Source organism: Entelurus aequoreus, linkage group LG06 (assembly GCF_033978785.1).
Source record: "Entelurus aequoreus isolate RoL-2023_Sb linkage group LG06, RoL_Eaeq_v1.1, whole genome shotgun sequence".
Taxonomy (NCBI): domain Eukaryota; kingdom Metazoa; phylum Chordata; class Actinopteri; order Syngnathiformes; family Syngnathidae; genus Entelurus; species Entelurus aequoreus.
Genome location: NC_084736.1, coordinates 71,068,497 through 71,089,000, shown reverse-complemented (window position 1 = coordinate 71,089,000; position 20,504 = coordinate 71,068,497). Strand labels below are relative to the sequence as shown.

At 37.1% G+C, this 20,504-nt stretch overlaps 1 protein-coding gene across 1 annotated transcript; it reads left to right on the top strand.

Annotated features, from left to right (window-relative positions):
• Positions 1-11,216: 11,216 nt before the first annotated feature.
• LOC133652554 (E3 ubiquitin-protein ligase NEURL3) lies at positions 11,217-19,298 on the top strand. Its single transcript, XM_062051438.1, has 4 exons — positions 11,217-11,460; positions 15,868-16,386; positions 18,731-18,826; positions 18,905-19,298. The coding sequence occupies exons 1-4, from the start codon at positions 11,433-11,435 to the stop codon at positions 19,120-19,122; spliced, it is 861 nt and encodes a 286-aa protein (XP_061907422.1). The 5' UTR covers positions 11,217-11,432; the 3' UTR covers positions 19,123-19,298.
• Positions 19,299-20,504: the final 1,206 nt, after the last annotated feature.

Below are 20,504 nucleotides of genomic sequence, written 5' to 3'. Positions count from 1 at the left end.
GATTGTCATCACACTTCAACAACTCTAACATGTAAATGCTGTCTTTTTGCTTGGTCAGCATTGCAGATGAAAATCTGTTCTTGATTGTCTTAGCCTGGATAAATACATGTTAAATAAATACAAGTAAACTAGGAAGTCGGGACGCCGGGGGTGTTGCTAATGTTTCTATACTGCATTACCCATAAGGCTTAGTTAGTCGCTGTAGATCAGGGATGTCAAACTGGTTTTCATTGAGGGCCACATCGCAGTTATGGCTGCCATCAGAGGGCCGCTTGTAACAGCGAATAATGTATGAATTTGCCAATGGATTTCATTATTAATTATATAAACGAAAAAAGCTGGCAACTTATTTGCCAGAATTTTTGTGTTTTAATTTACATTGGTTTTTACAACATTATATTGTTAATGGAAAAACAGTACAAGTTATTTTTTTATTCTGGCAATTTAGCTGCCAGTTTTTCTACTGTAAAAACAAATGTATTGTTTTTCCATTTACAGTAATACACCGTTAAAAACAAGATTTTACAGTAAAAATATGGCAGCTCAGTCAACAGAATTTTAACACAAAAATGTTTTAGTTTTTTTCAATTTAATTTTCAATATGCTTTAAAAGAACACCGTATAATTCATTGTAATTTTTTATTAATTTGATGGGCAGTTTGCTGTAAAATCATAAGTCACACATACACTCATGCACATAATCACGTTTCATCAAACATATATTAATGTTGTTGTGTTAGATGTAAACTGGGTATAACACATGGGACTCTGACAAAGCTTAACCTATTGTTACTATAACAATCTACAAGGTTAATGTAGGTTGCTTCTCTTTCTTCCCCCCTATTTTTCTGCATTCTTTCGTATCTCAAGTTATCATTACGTATATGTATTGTTGCATTTGAACAATTGTATTATTGATAATAAAGGTAAAGTATTGGTATTGTTCATTATCAATAGCTCTATTTCTATTGGTATTTGTATTGCTCAATTTTTAGTGTAATAATGCTCATTGTCATTTCTGTATTATTTTTTTTATTTTTATTTTCGCTAACTGCTTATTTGCCATTACTTTTACCATCATATTTATACATGTCGTATTTGCTGATGTTGCTCTGTTGTTGTTGTTGTTGTTGTTGTGTTTGATGTTGTTGTTTTTGTCTCTCTGTCTAATCCCCCTCTTGTCCCCACAATTACCCCCTCTGTCTTCCTTTTTCCCCCTTTCTATCCCCTCCTGCTCCGGCCCGGCTGCACCAAATGATAATACAAATACATTTAATAAAGTAAAAAAAAAATAAGGCAACAAGAGAAGTATCCTACACTTCTCTTTTGTAAAGTAAATCTGAACAGCCGATATGGGCATCTACATCAACTATATGATTTGCCTGAGAAGCTGGAATAATAAATAAATCAATAAATAAAATAAAATAAAATAAATTAAAATAAAATCATAAGTCAAGCAGATATTTAAGTATATGTTTTCATTTAGACAAAAAATGTTTGAAAACATATACTGTAATATTTGTTGCAATAATGGATACTACTAAAGTTTAAAAGGTATGCAATTTCAAGCAGTACATATATTTTTTCTGTCAGAATGAAACAAAATCAATTACATTTAGTGAGAAAATATTAAGTACTTTATTGACACATATCATTTCCAGGTGTTTGCGGGCCAGATAAAATGATGTCGCGGGCCAGATCTGGCCCCCAGGCCTTGAGTTTGATACTCGGGCTGTAGATGTTAACAGGAAGAAGGTGTGACAACAATTGTGCTGTTTGATCAATAAATAGTTAATCCCTTGTTACATGTTGCGGTTATTGCTATGTCTACACCGGTGGTTCTCAAACTTTTGTCACCAAGTACCACCTCAGAAATCACTTGGCCCTCCAAGTACCACCCTAATGACCAAAATACAGTAGCGTAGTAGGCCCAAATATTGTTAAAAACTTGGCAGAGGTTTTATTTAACAAGTACATTTAATATTTGTGGCCATTGTAACATTACACAGAGTTTGAACAGTAACACCGTGTTTGAATATTTAATTGATTCTTTTGGCGTACCACTAAATTAGAGGTCGGCAACCCAAAATGTTGAAAGAGCCATATTGGACCACAAATACAAAAAAGTAATCTGTCTGGAGCCGCTAAAAATTAAAAGACTTACCGTAATTTCCGGACTATAAGCCGCTACTTTTTCCCCTCGTTCTGGTCCCTGCGGCTTATACAACGGTGCGGCTTATTTACGGCCTGTTCTTCTCAGACACCGACGAAGAGGATTTCGGTGGTTTTAGTACGCAGGAGGAAGACGATGACACAATGATTAAAGACTGACTTTTCATATACTGGTAGGCTGGTTATTTTGATAACGTACAGGCGAGCACTTTGTATTACTTTGCACCGTTGTATTATTTGTACTCTGCACGAATGCTGTTCGCCATGTCAAAGATGTGAAAGTTTGATTGAATGATTGAAAGATTTATTGTTAATAAATGGGACGCTTTGCGTTCCCAAACAGTCATCTCTGTCCCGACAATCCCCTCCGTGGTAGCAGGAACCCCTATATACTACGGTACTTACACATCAAAACCCTGCGGCTTATAGTCGGGTGCGGCTTATATATGGAGCAATCTGTCTTTTCCCCTAAATTTAGCTGGTGCGGCTTATAGTCAGGTGCGGCTTATAGTCCGGAAATTACGGTATATAAGTGTTATAATGATGGCAACACATGATGTAAGTAGCTTCGTTGACAGAAATGTTGAAATGTAATATTTATTCTACACATTTTTACAACATTGGAAAACATTAGTAAAAAAAGCCTCGGAGGGTGAGATAACTCCTGGAAATGACTGTCTTAGAATGACCAAAGGTATACATGCGTGTGTCCAAGTTAAAGGAAACAACAGGCTGTCTTCTTCTAATGGATTTATTACAATCTTTGCAAGCTGGGTAACGTTTGCTGTGGTCTGGAACAACATGGCACACAAACAACTATCAAACATGCAGCCAATGTTACGCACAGATAATGTGTCATGGCACATGGAAAAATAAACTAAATACACAGAGGACATAAGTAAAGGAAATCCAATACACCTACAAACGAGGCATATTGATGGAATATGTACATACAGCTAGCCTAATAGTATGTTAGCATTGATTAGCTTGGAGTCATGCAGTGACCAAATATGCCTGATTAGCACTCCAACAAGTCAATAACATCAACAAAGCTCACCTTTGTACATTCACGCACAGTATAAAATGTTTGGTGGACAAAATGAGACAAAGGAGTGGCATAAAACACTTCTTTCTGTGGCGGCGTCGGAGAAAGTTGTACATGTAAACAAACTGTTGAGTCACAGTGAGCATAACGGTGAGTTATGAATACTGTCATCAGTGAAGCATAAACACAAACACATTAAACAGTGGACTTTCTAACAATTAGGAAGGTTTGTGTCGTATTTTTCCTCCTACAGAAACCATATTACAACAAAAAGCATATTTTTTACCCCATTATTTTTCCATTTCCAAACAGAGAGCTGCGGGTTGCTGACCCCCGCACTAGTTGGAGCCCGCGTACCACAGTTTGAGAATCACTGGTCTACACAATAAACAAACATGAACTTTGATAAGACAGAAACAAATTTGATTGGCGAAGAAATTACGTTGGAAGTCCTAATTAAGGTTGATATATTTTATAATATGTCTTTGTGGATATTAATAATTGTAGAAGAGCAACAGACTACCTCCTATTTTCCTTCAAAATTACCAAAGTACTACATAACCTAACCTTTCAACAAAAAAACTCAAATGTCCACTACAGAGGACATATGGTTTTAAAGCGCATTGCTCTGCATTATATACAACCTTATTCCTTTGTTGCCTCCACCAAAGAGACTAGGATTTCATTCCTGCAGACAAAAAGCAAGATTTGGTTTCGGTCCAAATGTTCATCCTTGTTTCGCGTAATGTTTGAAGCCGTAATTTACAAGCAAGATGTACAGTATGTTTGTAATTCTGCCATAAACATTTATGATCGGGAAGCGTTTGGGTGTATCAGTTACAAATAGGCTTGGTCTAATAAAACGTGAGCTGGACAAAAGGAAAGCTTTTCTTTCATTTAAGAAAAAAAAAAAAGTATGAAGAATATAAGAGAATAACCAAATATGTGTAATAACGTGCATAATGTGTAGAAATAGCTCAGTAAGCACAACACAAAATGTTTATGGTGTTGTTGTGAGCAATTGTTCTATTCATTTTCTTCTTTAAGCATATTGATGAAAGTATTTATTTTATATAACATAGCAACTTGAATTGGGTTTAATATTACTACTTATTTACACAGCACGTACATCAGGGAGTCTCCCATTCGCTGCCTCGGTGTCTAATGGTCAGAATAATTGTATCTAAGTTATCACAAAACGTTGTGTTTCAATGAGTTCCCGGCGAGCAGACAAAAGCTATCTTTGATCTTACCAATCAAAAGGCTTGTAAAAATCCACTGTGTAGGATGGGAAGCGACATGAAGGTGTCGGTTTCTTTGATGTATTGTAATCCACAGGAAGATTTTGTCTTGACCCGAGATCTACAAAGCGGAGAGGAAGCAGGACCTGACTCCCCTCCAGGCACCTTTTCTTTGAACTGCTTTGTGACCAAAGGCAGCGTCTGTTTACGACCCCCTTCCTTTAGAAACAGTTGTTGCCATGTAATCAGGGAATGTCCAAATAAAAGAGGAGGCGTACAATCATTCGTCAGAGCGTGGTGGGACACTGTACAAAGATAGAGGTCTAAGCGTTTCTCCTCATTGAGCCAAATTTAATTCTGTCTGTTTAATTCCTTGCTTCTTTGTCTGTTTAATAGATGTCATCAGTGTTTGAACCTGACACTAATAATTAGATATTTTATGGCAATCTAACTAACTAAATATAATAACTGTGCAGACACAAAAATGACAGCACAACAAGCAACTTCCTGCGAGCAAGCAGAAGTGTCTCTGACTATCTCCTGGTGAACAATGTCAAAATGTACAATTTTTACATTTATAATAACTTAAGGCAGGGGTCTCAAAGCTTCTATTTCCAGTGGCCCCCTGGTAAATTGAGTTGTTTTTAAGACTTTGTGCAAAAAAGCTGGTCAAACATCATCTAAATGTTAGCGCTATAGTGTTTTTAAGATGTTTATTTTTATTTTTATGTGAGCCTCTCACAAGTTTTTTTGAACTGAACTGGCGAGTCACCGGTTGATGAATAAGAGAGGAACTAAAATGGAACCTTGAGGAACACAGCTAGTATACTGAAGAAGGTAAACAAATGACTACTGACCACATGGGAGGTAAGCAAGCTACAGCAACACCTTAGTTGGATCATTTGTCAACAAGGAGAGGACTTAATGGGGTGCCTTGAGGAATGCCTCAGGTATGTAAATCACAAGTTTGGACCCCAGTGTTTTATGTTTGCTAGCAAGGTTAAAATGTCAATGCGAGGATCTGCCAATGTGTTTACATGACCGGAGCACTCGAGTGTTTTCTGGAATTTGCTGTATTGATTGATTGATTGAAACTTTTATTAGTAGATTGCACAGTTCAGTAAATATTCCGTACAATTGACCACTAAATGGTAACACCCGAATACGTTTTTCAACTTGTTTAAGTCGGGGTCCACGTTAATCAATTCATGGTACAAATATATACTATCATCATAATACAGTCATCACACAAGTTAATCATTAGAGTATATACATTGAATTATTTACAATCTGGGGGGTGGGATGAGGAGGGTTTGGTTGATAACAGCACTTCAGTAATCAACAATTGCAACATCAGAGAAATGGGCATTGAAACTGTGTAGGTCTGACTTGGTAGGATATGTACAGCGAGCAGAGAACATAGTGAGTTCAGATAGCATAAGAACAAGTATATACATTAGAAATACATTTGATTATTTTCATTTGGTTATTTACAATCCGGGGAGGTGGGATGTGGAAGGGGGAGGGTGTTAGTCAAGGGTTGAAGTTGCCTGGAGGTGTACTTTTAGTGCGGTTTTGAAGGGGGATAGAGATGCACTTTCTTTTACACCTGTTGGGAGTGCATTCCATATTGATGTGGCATAGAAGGCGAATGAGTTTAGACCTTTGTTGGATCGGAATCTGGGTTTAGCGTGGTTTGTGAAATTCCCCCTGGTGTTGTGGTTACGGCGGTCATTTACGTTAAGGAAGTAGTTTGACATGTACTTCGGTATCAGGGAGGTGTAGCGGATTTTATAGACTAGGCTCAGTGCAAGTTGTTTTACTCTGTCCTCCACCCTGAGCCAGCCCACTTTGGAGAAGTGGGTAGGAGTGAGGTGTGATCTGGGGTGGAGGTCTAAAAGTAACCTGACTAGCTTGTTCTGGGATGTTTGGAGTCTAGATTTGAGGGTTTTGGAGGTGCTAGGGTACCAGGAGGTGCATGCGTAATCGAAAAAGGGTTGAATGAGAGTTCACGCTAGATTCTTCAAGGTGCTTTTGTTGACCAGAGAGGAGATTCTGTAGATAAATCTCGTTCGTTGGTTGACCTTTCTGATTACCTTGGTTGCCATTTTATCACAGGAAAGATTAGCCTCTAGAATGGAACCTAGGTAGGTGACCTCATCTTTCCTGGTGATAACAATGTCACCCACTTTTATAGTGAAGTCATTGACTTTCTTGAGATTGATTTGGGCCTCAAATAGGATGGATTCCGTTTTAACCAAGTGTATGGATAGTTTATTGTCAGCGAGCCAGGTGCAAATACTAAGGAGTTCAGCACTGAGGATTTTTTCCACCTGTGACTTGTCCTTGCCGGATACCAGCAGGGCCGAGTCATCCGCAAACAGGAACAATTCACAGTCGCATGCTGATGACATGTCATTTACGTATATTAGGAACAGTAAAGGCCCTAATATACTGCCTTGGGGGACTCCACAGCTTACTGAGAGGGGGGGGGGGGGACACGGTGCCGTTCACCTCCAACACCTGTTTCCTCCCCTCCAAGTAAGATTGTAACGGTACAGTGGGAGAAGGAGACGGCACGAAGGCAGGGACGTCATGAGCTTGCAGCGTGTTTATTAATATATATAAATGAAGTGTGTGACTAATCCAAATGTATATAGTGTGACTATGTGTAGCGATTGTACAAACCCCGTTTCCATATGAGTTGGGAAATTGTGTTAGATGTAAATATAAACGGAATACAATGATTTGCAAATCCTTTTCAACCCATATTCAATTGAATGCACTACAAAGACAAGATATTTGATGTTCAAACTCATAAACTTTATTTTTTCTTTGCAAATAATAATGAACTTAGAATTTCATGGCTGCAACACGTGCCAAAGTAGTTGGGAAAGGGCATGTTCACCACTGTGTTACATGGCCTTTCCTTTTAACAACACTCAGTAAACGTTTGGGAACTGAGGAGACACATTTTTGAAGCTTCTCAGGTGGAATTATTTCCCATTCTTGCTTGATGTACAGCTTAAGTTGTTCAACAGTCCGGGGGTCTCCGTTGTGGTATTTTAGGCTTCATAATGCGCCACACATTTTCAATGGGAGACAGGTCTGGACTACAGGCAGGCCAGTCTAGTACCCGCACTCTTTTACTATGAAGCCACGTTGATGTAACACATGGCTTGGCATTGTCTTGCTGAAATAAGCAGGGGCGTCCATGGTAACGTTGCTTGGATGGCAACATATGTTGCTCCAAAACCTGTATGTACCTTTCAGCATTAATGGCGCCTTCACAGATGTGTAAGTTACCCATGTCTTGGGCACTAATACACCCCCATACCATCACAGATGCTGGCTTTTCAACTTTGCGCCTATAACAATCCGGATGGTTCTTCTCCTCTTTGGTCCGGAGGACACGACATCCACAGTTTCCAAAAACAATTTCAAATGTGGACTCGTCAGACCACAGAACACTTTTCCACTTTGTATCAGTCTATCTTAGATGAGCTCAGGCCCAGTGAAGCCGACGGCGTTTCTGGGTGTTGTTGATAAACGGTTTTCACCTTGCATAGGAGAGTTTTAACTTGCTCTTACAGATGTAGCGACCAACTGTAGTTACTGACAGTGGGTTTCTGAAGTGTTCCTGAGCCCATGTGGTGATATCCTTTACACACTGATGTCGCTTGTTGATGCAGTACTGAGGGATCGAAGGTCACGGGCTTAGCTGCTTACATGCAGTGATGTCTCCAGATTCTCTGAACCCTTTGATGATATTACGGACCGTAGATGGTGAAATCCCTAAATTCCTTGCAATAGCTGGTTGAGAAAGGTTTTTCTTAAACTGTTCAACAATTTGCTCACGCATTTGTTGACAAAGTGGTGACCCTCGCACCATCCTTGTTTGTGAATGACTGAGCATTTCATGGAATCTACTTTTATACCAAATCATGGCACCCACCTGTTCCCAATTTGCCTGTTCACCTGTGGGATGTTCCAAATAAGTGTTTGATGAGCATTCCTCAACTTTATCAGTATTTATTGCCACCTTTCCCAACTTTTTTGTCACGTGTTGCTGGCATCAAATTCTGAAGTTAATGATTATTTACAAAAAAAAAAAAGTTTATCAGTTTGAACATCAAATATGTTGTCTTTGTAGCATATTCAACTGAATATGGGTTGAAAATGATTTGCAAATCATTGTATTCCGTTTATATTTACATTTAACACAATTTCCCAACTCATATGGAAACAGGGTTTGTATGTGGAGTGTTACCGGGTGGTGTTGAAGGTGCGTGTTGAGATTGGTGCGGAAGTCCAGAAAAGAGCAAAGCAGGCTCGGAGATCTCGGGACAGGCCGGTGGTCAGGGGCTGGAGCGAGGCGTCGTTGTCCGGGGGCAGGCGTGAGGTCGAGATCCAGGAAGGCAGCAGGAAGTCCAGAGGGGATCCGGGGAGACGAGACACACAGCTCGAAACCAGGGGATGACGAAGGGCTGCTGGATGATGACACAGGACAAGACACAATGAGCACAACGGGGGCAGGGGGAGACACAAAGAGCAAGGAAGCTAGAGACGTGTAAGGCTTACTGTACTGGTACAAGTAGCTACGTTCTGGCACTGGAACGCAGGACGCGCTGGCTTATGAAGGCAGGGATCTCATCAGCGTCAGGTGGGTTGATTAAAGTGTGAGTGCAGCTGCGCGGAGGAGCAGAGTGAGAGGCGGCAGGTGTTCGAACCTGCAAAAATGTTTGTCTACCAAGTTTTGAACTGAACGAGGGGGCCGGTATGGTGTCATTCCCGGGCCATTTTTGGCCCCCGGGCCGCCAGTTGAACATCCCTGCCCTACGTAGACCAAAAAACAGTCATTACTAATCAGTTAGATGTTGGACCAGCGCCTGCAGTCAGGTTTGTTTTCTCTGAAAGACACTTTTGCTTTCAACTTGGGGGGAAGGTTTGGGGATTTCTGTGCACAAAACAGAGGACATGCTGGATTGTGTTAGTCAGAACTTGCACAAAACCCTGACCTCAACCCCTTTAAACTTCCAATGACGTAACACAAATTCCCCGCATGCACAAGTGTGCTGACAAGTAGCATGCAGGATTGCCAAACATCGCAGTCGTGGCTTGTAAAAGTAAATAGATATGAATGTTAATTATGGCTGTAAAAAAATCAATCAATCAATCAATCAAAGTTTATTTATATAGCCCTATATCAGGGGTGTCCAAAACGACCCGCGGGCCAAATGCGGCCCGCCGGCGTCTTCAAATTGGCCCGCGAGACGTCATGAGTTTAATAAAAAAATCTTATATTCATTTTAAAAGTATAACATTTAAAATGCCTGCTTTTTTGGCACAATCTAGGGGACAACATGCACTTGTCTTGGTCAAATACTTATTATGTTTAGAATGTGCAGCATTTATTTATATGACCAAATGCAAACAACCTTCTCTAGTCATGGTGCAAAAAAAATCTAAAAAATCCAACCAACATAAAATGTAAACAGACATGGTCACTGAACTTTGTAGATATTATTAAAAACATCCAATCACCATAAAAATAAAAAAGAATTTAAATTAAACCCATTTAAATCCATTACAAAGCATGATGGGAAAATGCTTAATACTCTCCAAACGTATCCATGTTTGGTGCATTTTAGCTGCTTGATAATTCTGATTGATTACAAAACTTTAAGGAGGTTGTCACGGAAGTAAACAAGGTAGAAGTCAAACTTTTGCATACTCTTAATATCCAATTATATATATATATATATATATATATATATATATATATATATATATATATATATATATATATATATATATATATATATATATATATATATATATATATATATATATATATATATATATATATATATATATATAGACAGAGAGAGAGAGAGAGAGAGAGAGAGAGAGAGAGAGAGAGAGAGAGAGAGAGAGTTGTTACTTTACATGCAGTCGGCTTTCGGCCCTCAGCCACATTTTTTTAGCCCAATGCGGCCCCCAAGTCAAAATGTTTGGACACCCGTGCTCTATATCACAAGTGTCTCAAAGGGCTGCACAAGCCACAACGACATCCTCGGCTCAGATCCCACATAAGGGCAAGAAAAAACTCAACCCAATGGGATACAATGAGAAACCTTGTAGGGGACCGCAGAAGTGGGAACCCCCTGAGTGTTCCTGAGTGACATTCTGACAATAACATTGCATTTGTTTACAAATATTGGCCTCTTTTTTGAAGTTATTTTAAATCATGCTAGTGAGTAATAACTATTAAATAATGAGTGAGTGAGTGCGTTTGACACCTGTGTGTTTACACCTTCTGCCACCCATACCAAAAATATTCCATTGACTTTAAAACAGTAGCAAATAATGTCTTGTGGGAATGGAGCGGGAATTCCCAGATGCGGTCTCGTGACAAATGATCACAGTTAGTAACTTTCCAGCTGTGTAGCGTTTGGCTGGTCTTGCAACCACGTGCTCAGAGCTGCGATCCAATCTGGTTCTAGCAGAGCAAGGCAGTAGAGCAGGCGCCAGTTAAACACTTTCACTTTCACCAAGCAACATGTGTGCCAAATAGGCTCAGGTTACTGCACACACTGAGCATTTACAGGAAGTCGACTCGCTGTGTGCTAGTTGTCGTCTAAATGCAGGAGACAAATGTATCAGATAATACACGACTGAAGTGTTTCTATGAAGAAATATGCATACTTCATGGCTCTCGACAATAGATAGATAGATAGATAGATAGTACTTTATGGATAATGTCCATCCTATGAACTCATTCAAGCAGTACATTTCCAAAAGTTGGCCCCTCCCCTTTAGGTCCATGTGATATACAGTAGGGGTGGTTTAAATGTATGACCGCATGCAGTCTTGCTTTATAAATGCACTTGTCCTGCTTTTACTTGAAACAAAGCCAGATAGAAATTTAGCAGGTGAACTTCTTCATCTTTGGTCTTCCTCATCCAAACTACATGATGGAGGTAATCAACCCCAACAATGGTGAGTTGTTTTTTTCTTACTATCAACTTGAAATTAAAACAATAATACTGCACCTTTAACAAGGTCATTAGCACTTTGAGGTTGTTTGCTCAATGTAAAGTGCTTTTTACAAATAAAATATATTATTATTATTAATAGGCTACAAATTCTCTCATTGACCACTATATATATATATATATATATATATATATATATATATATATATATATATATATATATATATATATATATATATATATATATATATATATATATATATATATATATATAGATGCATTTAAAAAGTTACATTAAAACCACTAAATCGTTCAAATTTAATATCATCACATGGATATATATATATATATACACATATACATACATATATATATATATATATATATATATATATATATATATATATATATATATATATATATATATATATATATATATATATATATATATATATATATATATATATATATATATATATAAGGTACGCTTCTTCCATGTGATGATATTAAATTTGAATGATTTAGTGGTTTTAATGTAACTTTTTAAATGCATATATATATATATATATACATATACATATAAGGTACGCTTCTTCCATGTGATGATTTTAAATTTGAATGATTTAGTGGTTTTAATGTAACTTTTTAAATGCATGCATATATATATATATATATATATATATATATATATATATATATATATATATATATATATATATATATATATATATATATATATATATATATATATATATATATATATATATATATGCATTTAAAAAGTTACATTAAAACCACTAAATCATTCAAATTTAATATCATCACATGGAAGAAGCGTACCTTATATGTATATATATATATATATATATATATATATATATATATATATATATATATATATATATATATATATATATATATATATATATATATATATATATATATATATATATATATATATATATATATATAAGGTATGCTTCTTCCATGTGATGATATTAAATTTGAATGATTTAGTGGTTTTAATGTAACTTTTTAAATGCATATATATATATATATATATATATACATATACATATAAGGTACGCTTCTTCCATGTGATGATTTTAAATTTGAATGATTTAGTGGTTTTAATGTAACTTTTTAAATGCATATATATATATATATATATATATATATATATATATATATATATATATATATATATATATATATATATATATATATATATATATATATATATATATGCATTTAAAAAGTTACATTTTTAAATGCATATATATATATATATATATATATATATATATATATATATATATACATATATATATATATATGCATTTAAAAAGTTACATTAAAACCACTAAATCATTCAAATTTAATATCATCATATATATGTATGTATGTATGTAAACGTTTTTTTTGTTTGTTTTTTAATTAAATGTAATCCTCTTCTCTGATGTATGCAAACATTGCATTAGAGCGGGGTTGTTCAAACTTTTTCCACCGAGGGTCGGGTTCAGCAAAATTGAAACAAACTAATGTACGTCAATATAAGCTAAACCACCTGAACAAAACGTCAACATGTTAGCTTTGTGTTCTAGGCCACCAAGAAAATGAGTGTAATATGTAATAAACTAGGTCTGTCAAACGAGGTAACTCATGGGATTAATCGCAGATACTATTGTATTAATCATGCATATACACAGTTTTATCACGCTATTTATTTTGACTGCACTTGGGGTCTTTTTTAGGTTTATTTAATTTATAATAATACTGGTGATTACTTGTGATTCATCAAATTTCAAAAGTGTAATTCATATTATTTTTGAAACCAAAAAAGAACTATTAGTAACTTATCATATTCATGATAAATAAATGTTATTTTCACTATCTGCAGAGGGCGAAGAAAAAACAAGCTGCAGGTTGAAATTGGCCCCCGGGCTGCACTTTGGACACCCCTGCATTTATGTGTCCTTGAGCAGATTAGTCAATATCCGCTGGGAAATTTTCTCCCTGCACGGTCCTGTGCTGAGAAGTGCTTCTTATCCTCATTCGGCCCGCGGAACATTCTACAAATACTATTAAAAAATACAAATTAAAAAGTGAAATAAAGCTTCGATACAGGCTTTTTCTCTTTACAGGGGACCTATGATGATTTTAATTTACATTTAAAGCACTTCTTTGTGGTCTAAATAATATGCATTGGATATGCTTTGATTAAAAGTTTTACTCCACAGTCACTTTTATAACCTGTTTTTTGAGTCTCCCTGCAAAATGTTAGATTCTGGCGGTGTTCCCAGATTGCAAATGAAACCACGCCCCTCTCTCTACAGAAGTATCATCACTGTTCAAATATAAATCTTGAAGTCGTCACCGCTATTTTGTCCACAGACACGCTCGGAAATAAACTTTATAAACGTTAGATTCACCCGGTCACAACATTATGTACATCTATCTACACACTCTACAATCGATTCAGATTCTGCATTTTTAAAAAGCTGGTTTTAGCAGCCTTTAGGTCACTGCATGTCGCACGTTGGTGTTATTATGCGCAGGCCAAGATTAGATACAATTATTACTTCGTGTTTCAGGGGTGTCCAAAGTGCGGTCGAGGCCAATGTCGGCCCGCAGTTAGTTTTTCATTGGCCCCAAGCAGATTGTAAAAATGAAATGAAGTCAATATTGAGGTGTTATTAGTAATGCTTTCAAATGACACTTTTTTTTAAATACATGTGATTAATGCAATGTTTTTGTGATTAATTGCTTAATGTTAACTTGCTATTTTTTACTTTAATGTACAACATGTAGTATCAAAGCGGCCCCAGCATCCTTCGATTTGACTGAACGCGGCCCTCACTGGAAAACGTTTGGACACCCCCGCTTTAAGCAGAGGAGAGGCACGCCTTAACTGTTTTGTTAAACATTAACTGAGGTTTTTTTTCCAGTGTGCAGACTCAAAAGTTTTGTAATGTTTTGTAATTGTCAATGGTGCAGTGTGTGTTATGTATTTTATAATTGCTTTTTTTTTAAACCGGTAACACAAAGCAGAGATGTAAATCCTTTGTTCAAATAGTTTAGCATAAATTGTAGATGTCAGGGTCTTTGGGCACCTTACGTTTCGATTCCGATTCTTGGGTTGAGGATTGGTTTCAGAATCGATTCTTGAGTCAACACGATTCTCGTAATATATTTTTTGTTATATAAATTCTAATAAAACATTTTCAAAACAGCTTACTAAAGCACGCCTGACTTATACGCCTAAAAAAACCTTATTTAAATAAAAAATGTCAATATATATTTTTTTTTTCAGACATCACAGCATGTTAATCAATCCAGTAAAATACAAAAGAGCAACCCTAACTCCAACCCAAACCCAACTTTACAATATTTAAGATGATGGGAAAACATTCAAAGTCAATATATATATATATAAAAACTTTTTTTTTTAATAAAAAGCAACAGTACCAGTAATAATAATAAAAATATCAACAATATTTGTTTAATGTTTTTAAGCCAAACATTCATTCCCAATGTTATTTTTCAAATGTATGTACTTATATATTTTTTCAAACCGATTCATAATATGTGAGAATTGATTAAAAAAATAAAAACATACCCTTTTTCAACCATTTTTTTTTCAGAATAAATACACATTCCGATTTGGATGTGAATCGATTTTTTTGCGCACCCTTAATACGGTGATTGAGCTTCTTATCTTTAATGTACCAAATTCCCTCTGTATGCAGCCCCCGCTGGAAAAAGTTTGGATACCCCTGATTGAAACGCCTCCTCCTGAGAACCACCGTCCATTGCAGTGGACATTTGCGTTTTGCATAACATGTGAAATAAATTGACCAGTGGTTCTCAAACTTTTTTCCCGAAGTACCACCTCAGAAAACACTTGGTTCTCCAAGTAACACAATAATGACCAATATTGAAATACAGTAGCGTAGTAGGCATAAGCATTCATTAGAACAAGGCGGAGGTCTTATTTAACAAGTATATTTAATGTTTTTGAACACTTTAACATTACACACAGTTCGAACAGTAACACTGTGTTTAAATATTAATCTAAGTGATTCTTTGGCGTACCACTAGATGGAGCCCGCGTACCACAAACGTTTGAGAATCACTGAAATAGACCAAAACCAAAAGCACTGCAGAGGATGCAAACATTAGGACTCATGTTTACGACATGTGCAATAAAATGAAGTTAATGAAAGACGAGGAAAACACTTCTTGTTAGCACGTGCTTCAGAGTAAAAGCCTTTTAGTTTCGTCATTAGTCAGCTTTATTGCCTAGCTGCCGTTTAATCTCTGATTATTTCCTTTCATTGTGTGATAAGCGGCCAAAAGGTGTTTTCTTTTTTGTGCCGCTTGTTTAATTTTGGACCGTCCGACCTTGCAGATGCTGAGACCAAGACGTGGCACAAACACAAATGCGGCAGTTCTTGCCTCGGTCCTCTCACCTTCCACCACAAAGCCGTGGGAGAAATGGTCCTCCTGAGCTACGGCTGTCGACAGGCAAAGAGACCCAAAAACACCTTCAAGAACGGCCTGGTGTTCAGCAGCCGCCCGGTGAGGGTCCAGGAGAGGATTCGCCTATGGGTGGAGGAAGACGTGACTCGATGGCAGGGAGCAATGAGGGTGGGATTCACCAACGTGCCGCCAGAAGCCCGAACTCTGCCTCTGCCCTGCATGGCCATGCCGGACCTCATCGAAACCCCCGGGCACTGGGTCGCCCCCCTGCATGAGGCCTACTGCCGTGCAGGTTCAGAAGTACAGTTCTGGGTGTCCCATTCCGGCAAAGTGTATTTTTTAGACCAGAAAAAGTGCCGGCGTGAGCTGGTAAAAGGAGTCGACCTCAGCAGACCTCTGTGGGCCGTGATCGACATCTACGGACAGACCTGCTCCATTGTCCTCCTGGGTAGGTTTGATTCTTGTAAACTCACATTTCTGCCTTTTTTCACATTGAAATGTAGTAATAACCACATTTATGCTCAGTGGCCTTGTGGTTAGAGCAGGCCTGGGCAATTATTTTGACTCGGGGGCCAAATTTAGAGAAAAAAATGTGTCTGGGGGCCGGTATGTCTATTTTTAGAAGCTGATTGAAGACTAAAAACGTTATGACAGACCGCCTTAAAAAATGGAACGGCATTTTAAATTTTTTTAATGAGTGAGACACCCAGAATGTGCATGAAAATAAAGAATGTTACAATATTAACTATGAAGGATAAAACACTGAATATTGACAACATATGAACGTCACACCCCCTCTCCATCCACATATTTTACAATCAAGCGAAACACAACAATAATGCAACAAACAGCGAAATATAATCGCGAAGGGTAAAAATAAACCCACCTACAATCTGATATATTTGATATATCACTAAGCTTTGGAGCATTGTTGCAAAAATCTCCTTCCACGTCTGTCCCTGACACCAGCATTTGAGGCTCTGGAAACACTCTGTGGAAACACTCCCCACCCACACTGCTTGGTGCCTCGTCTGAGCTGCTGTGATTTAGATTACCATGGTAACTAATTAGATTACCATAGTAACTAGTACATCATGCAAAATCGCAGATTACAACCATGCAAATACTTTCACTGAACATCATAATGGCGGCTACAGTTTGCATCTTAAAGATCTAAAAAAAATAACAATTCGGGAATGTCCGGCGGGCCAGATTGAAAAGCTTAATGGGCCGCATGCGGCCCCCGGGCCTTAATTTGCCCAGGTTTGGGTTAGAGTGTCCGCCCTGAGATCGAGGTTGTGACTTCAAACCCAAAGGCTATAAAAATGGGACCCATTACCTCCCTGCTTGGCACAGGGTTGGAATTGGGGGGTTAAATCCCCAAAAATGATTCCCGAAGGTGGCTACAGCTGCAAAGGCAGCCTTAAATAATGCCTCTTATTAGTGCTCGGGGAACAGGTGAGCGTCCCGAACACCAATCAGAGGCAGGTGAAAATAATAAGTAGCCAAGGTAACTAAACAAACTCAAGGTTGCACAACAAAAGGAACTAAGGGAGTCCAAAACTAACAGAAAATAACAAAAACATGATTCGGGCCACGGATCATGACAGGAATAGAGCGATTCTCATTTGCTACATTGTTAGCTGACTCTTAATAGCTTTTATTTATGAGTTAGATTGCATAAAAAAGAAAAACATATATGTGCTTGTCTCACATAAGGATTGTGAATGATAGGCACAATTCCCCAAAAAAAGTACTGTTCCCCTTTAAAGTATAGTTAGAATAAGGATTATTACAAATATGTTATAACATTTCAAAAGTATGTAGAATATTATCTTTCATGGTAAAATCTACATTTAGGAAGTGTTGAACGGCAAGAAATGATATATTTTTAATTTTCAAGGTAGTTTTTTTTAAATGTATTTTAACGTTCGTTTATTGGATTTTTTGACAAAACCAATCCAGAAATACAATAAAACACATGTCAAAAGTTCTTTTTCTCTCCCCCAAACAAGTTTGAGTTTGAGTTTGAGTTTGAGTTTATTTCGAACATGCAAGTATACAACATGATACATCACAATTTCCAGTTTCTTTTCAACATGTTCGAAAAGGAGTAGGAAGAAGCAGAGCTTATTTAATCCTACCCCTTTTCTTTACATAACAGTTGCAAAACTTTTTGTTCACTTCCTGTTCACAATTTTTTCACAATAAACTCCATAAGTAATTACAATAAAAATAAATAAATAAATAATAGTAAGAATTTAATAATAATAATTGGTGAAGTAAGTCATATTTCATATGATGAGATAAGTAAGATTACTTTAAGAATGAATGAATGGATGTATAGAATAAAATAAATATAGTAAACTAGAAAAAAAAAAACATGCATCAGTCAAATAAGTAGAGGCAAACATTGACATAAAGCCACATACTCCTGAATGTCTCCAACACAGTGCAGCAAAGGGCTCATTTATTATGTACCTTTCAATTACTTTTCAATCTTTTACATATTTTAGGAAAGCATCCCATACTTCCTGAAAATTCACAGAACAACCGTCCAATGTCAGCCTGATTGTCTCCAATTTGAGAAAAGATGTTCAAGGCAGTTTGAATGAATATTTTAAAATTGCATCTATTAAATAGGAAATCATGTGCAATGTTGCTTAATCAAAAATATTTTTACTAGATTCTATAGTTCGTTGATACATTTTATTTCCAAATGGCACCAAGTGGTTGTAAATGGAATCATTTGCAGGGACATTGAACTGAATTCCCTCCTATTATTGGTGCAGGTTCAGAAAAAAGGGGCCGGATCTCCATCAGAAGGGCATGCATGAGTCTCTCCTCGACCGACTTCCTCCCCCTCCTCAACATGGAGCCGGCAGCAGGTGGGAGGAGTCCCTTCATCGTGTCCCCAACTGTGCTGGGCTTCTTTTCACCCTGCTTCCTGTCTCCTCTCTCGACAGACCGAGAAGAACAGATGACCTGCGTGGTGTGCTTGAGCCAGCAGGCCAACGTCACTCTGCTGTGCGGCCATCGCTGTATGTGTTCCACGTGCGCCGCCGGCGTCTTTGAGCAGTTTGGAACGTGTCCCCTGTGCAGGCGGAGCATGAAGGGCCCGTCGCTGGCTGGGCGAGGGGTCATCCCGGAGTGCAAGAAGAGCAAAGCCACTGAGAGCCAATGACATGCACATAAACTAAATGCATTTGTATTTTATTCATATCTGAATGTCTTTTATATTGTTATTTTATTTGATCTGTTTTTTTAAATTAAGAGAGCAGATCTTCATTTGTACTATTAATTTACTCTGAAATGTATGTTTGTATGAATACATGAAATATATAGCTGTGAAAACAAGTAAATTGAGTTGAGTTTGTCCATCTTAGTTTGGGGAGCAATTAGGGGTGTGGGAAAAAATCGATTCGAATTCGAATCGCGATTCTCATGTTGTGCGATTCAGAATCGATTCTCATTTTTAAAAAATCAATTTTTTTATTTGTATTTTTTAAATTAATCAATCCAACCAAACGATACACAGCAATACCATAACAATGCAATCAAATTCCAAAACCGACCCAGCAACACTCAGAACTGCAATAAACAGAGCAATTGAGAGGAGACACAAACACGACACAGAACAATCCAAAAGTAGTGAAACAAAAATGAATATTATCAACAACAGTATCAATATTAGTTACAATTTCAACATAGCAGTGATTAAAAATCCCTCATTGACATTATCATTAGATATTTATAAAAAAATAAATAAATGAACAATAGTGTCACAGTGGCTTACACTTGCATCGCATCTCATAAGCTTGACAACACACTGTGTCCAATATTTTCACAAAGATAAAATAAGTCATATTTTTGGTTCATTTAATAGTTAAAACAAATTTACATTATTGCAATCAGTTGATAAAACATTGTCCTTTACAATTATAAAAGCTTTTTACAAAAATCTACTACTCTGCTTGCATGTCAGCAGACTGGGGTAGATCCTGCTGAAATCCTATGTATTGAATGAATAGAGAATCCTTTTGAATCGGGAAAATATCGTTTTTGAATCGAGAATCGCGTTGAATCGGAAAAAATCGATTTTGAATCGAATCGTGACCCCAAGAATCGATATTGAATCGAATCGTGGGACACCCAAAGATTCGCAGCCCTAGGAGCAATAACCAAGAAGTACATTAGTACCTCAACTTAAGAGATAAGAGCTGCAAATTGTTATGCTTCGAGTTACAAGCATCGCCGCCATTAGTCGGCGTAGCAAATGTTACAGTGAACCCTTGTAAGATCCGATCAAAACATCTGGTGTTACTCACTTGCATTAGTTTATTATTGTTTTGTTTTTCCGTGCATGGGAAGGAAGAAAGTGAGTGTGAAGGACAATGCAGGGAAAAAGAAGTGGATGATATTTATTGAATGAAATTGGAGATGTCCGATAATGGCTTTTTTGCCGATATCCGATATTCCGATATTGTCCAACTCTTAATTACCGATTCCGATATCAACCGATACCGATATATACAGTTGTGGAATCAACACATTATTATGCCTAAT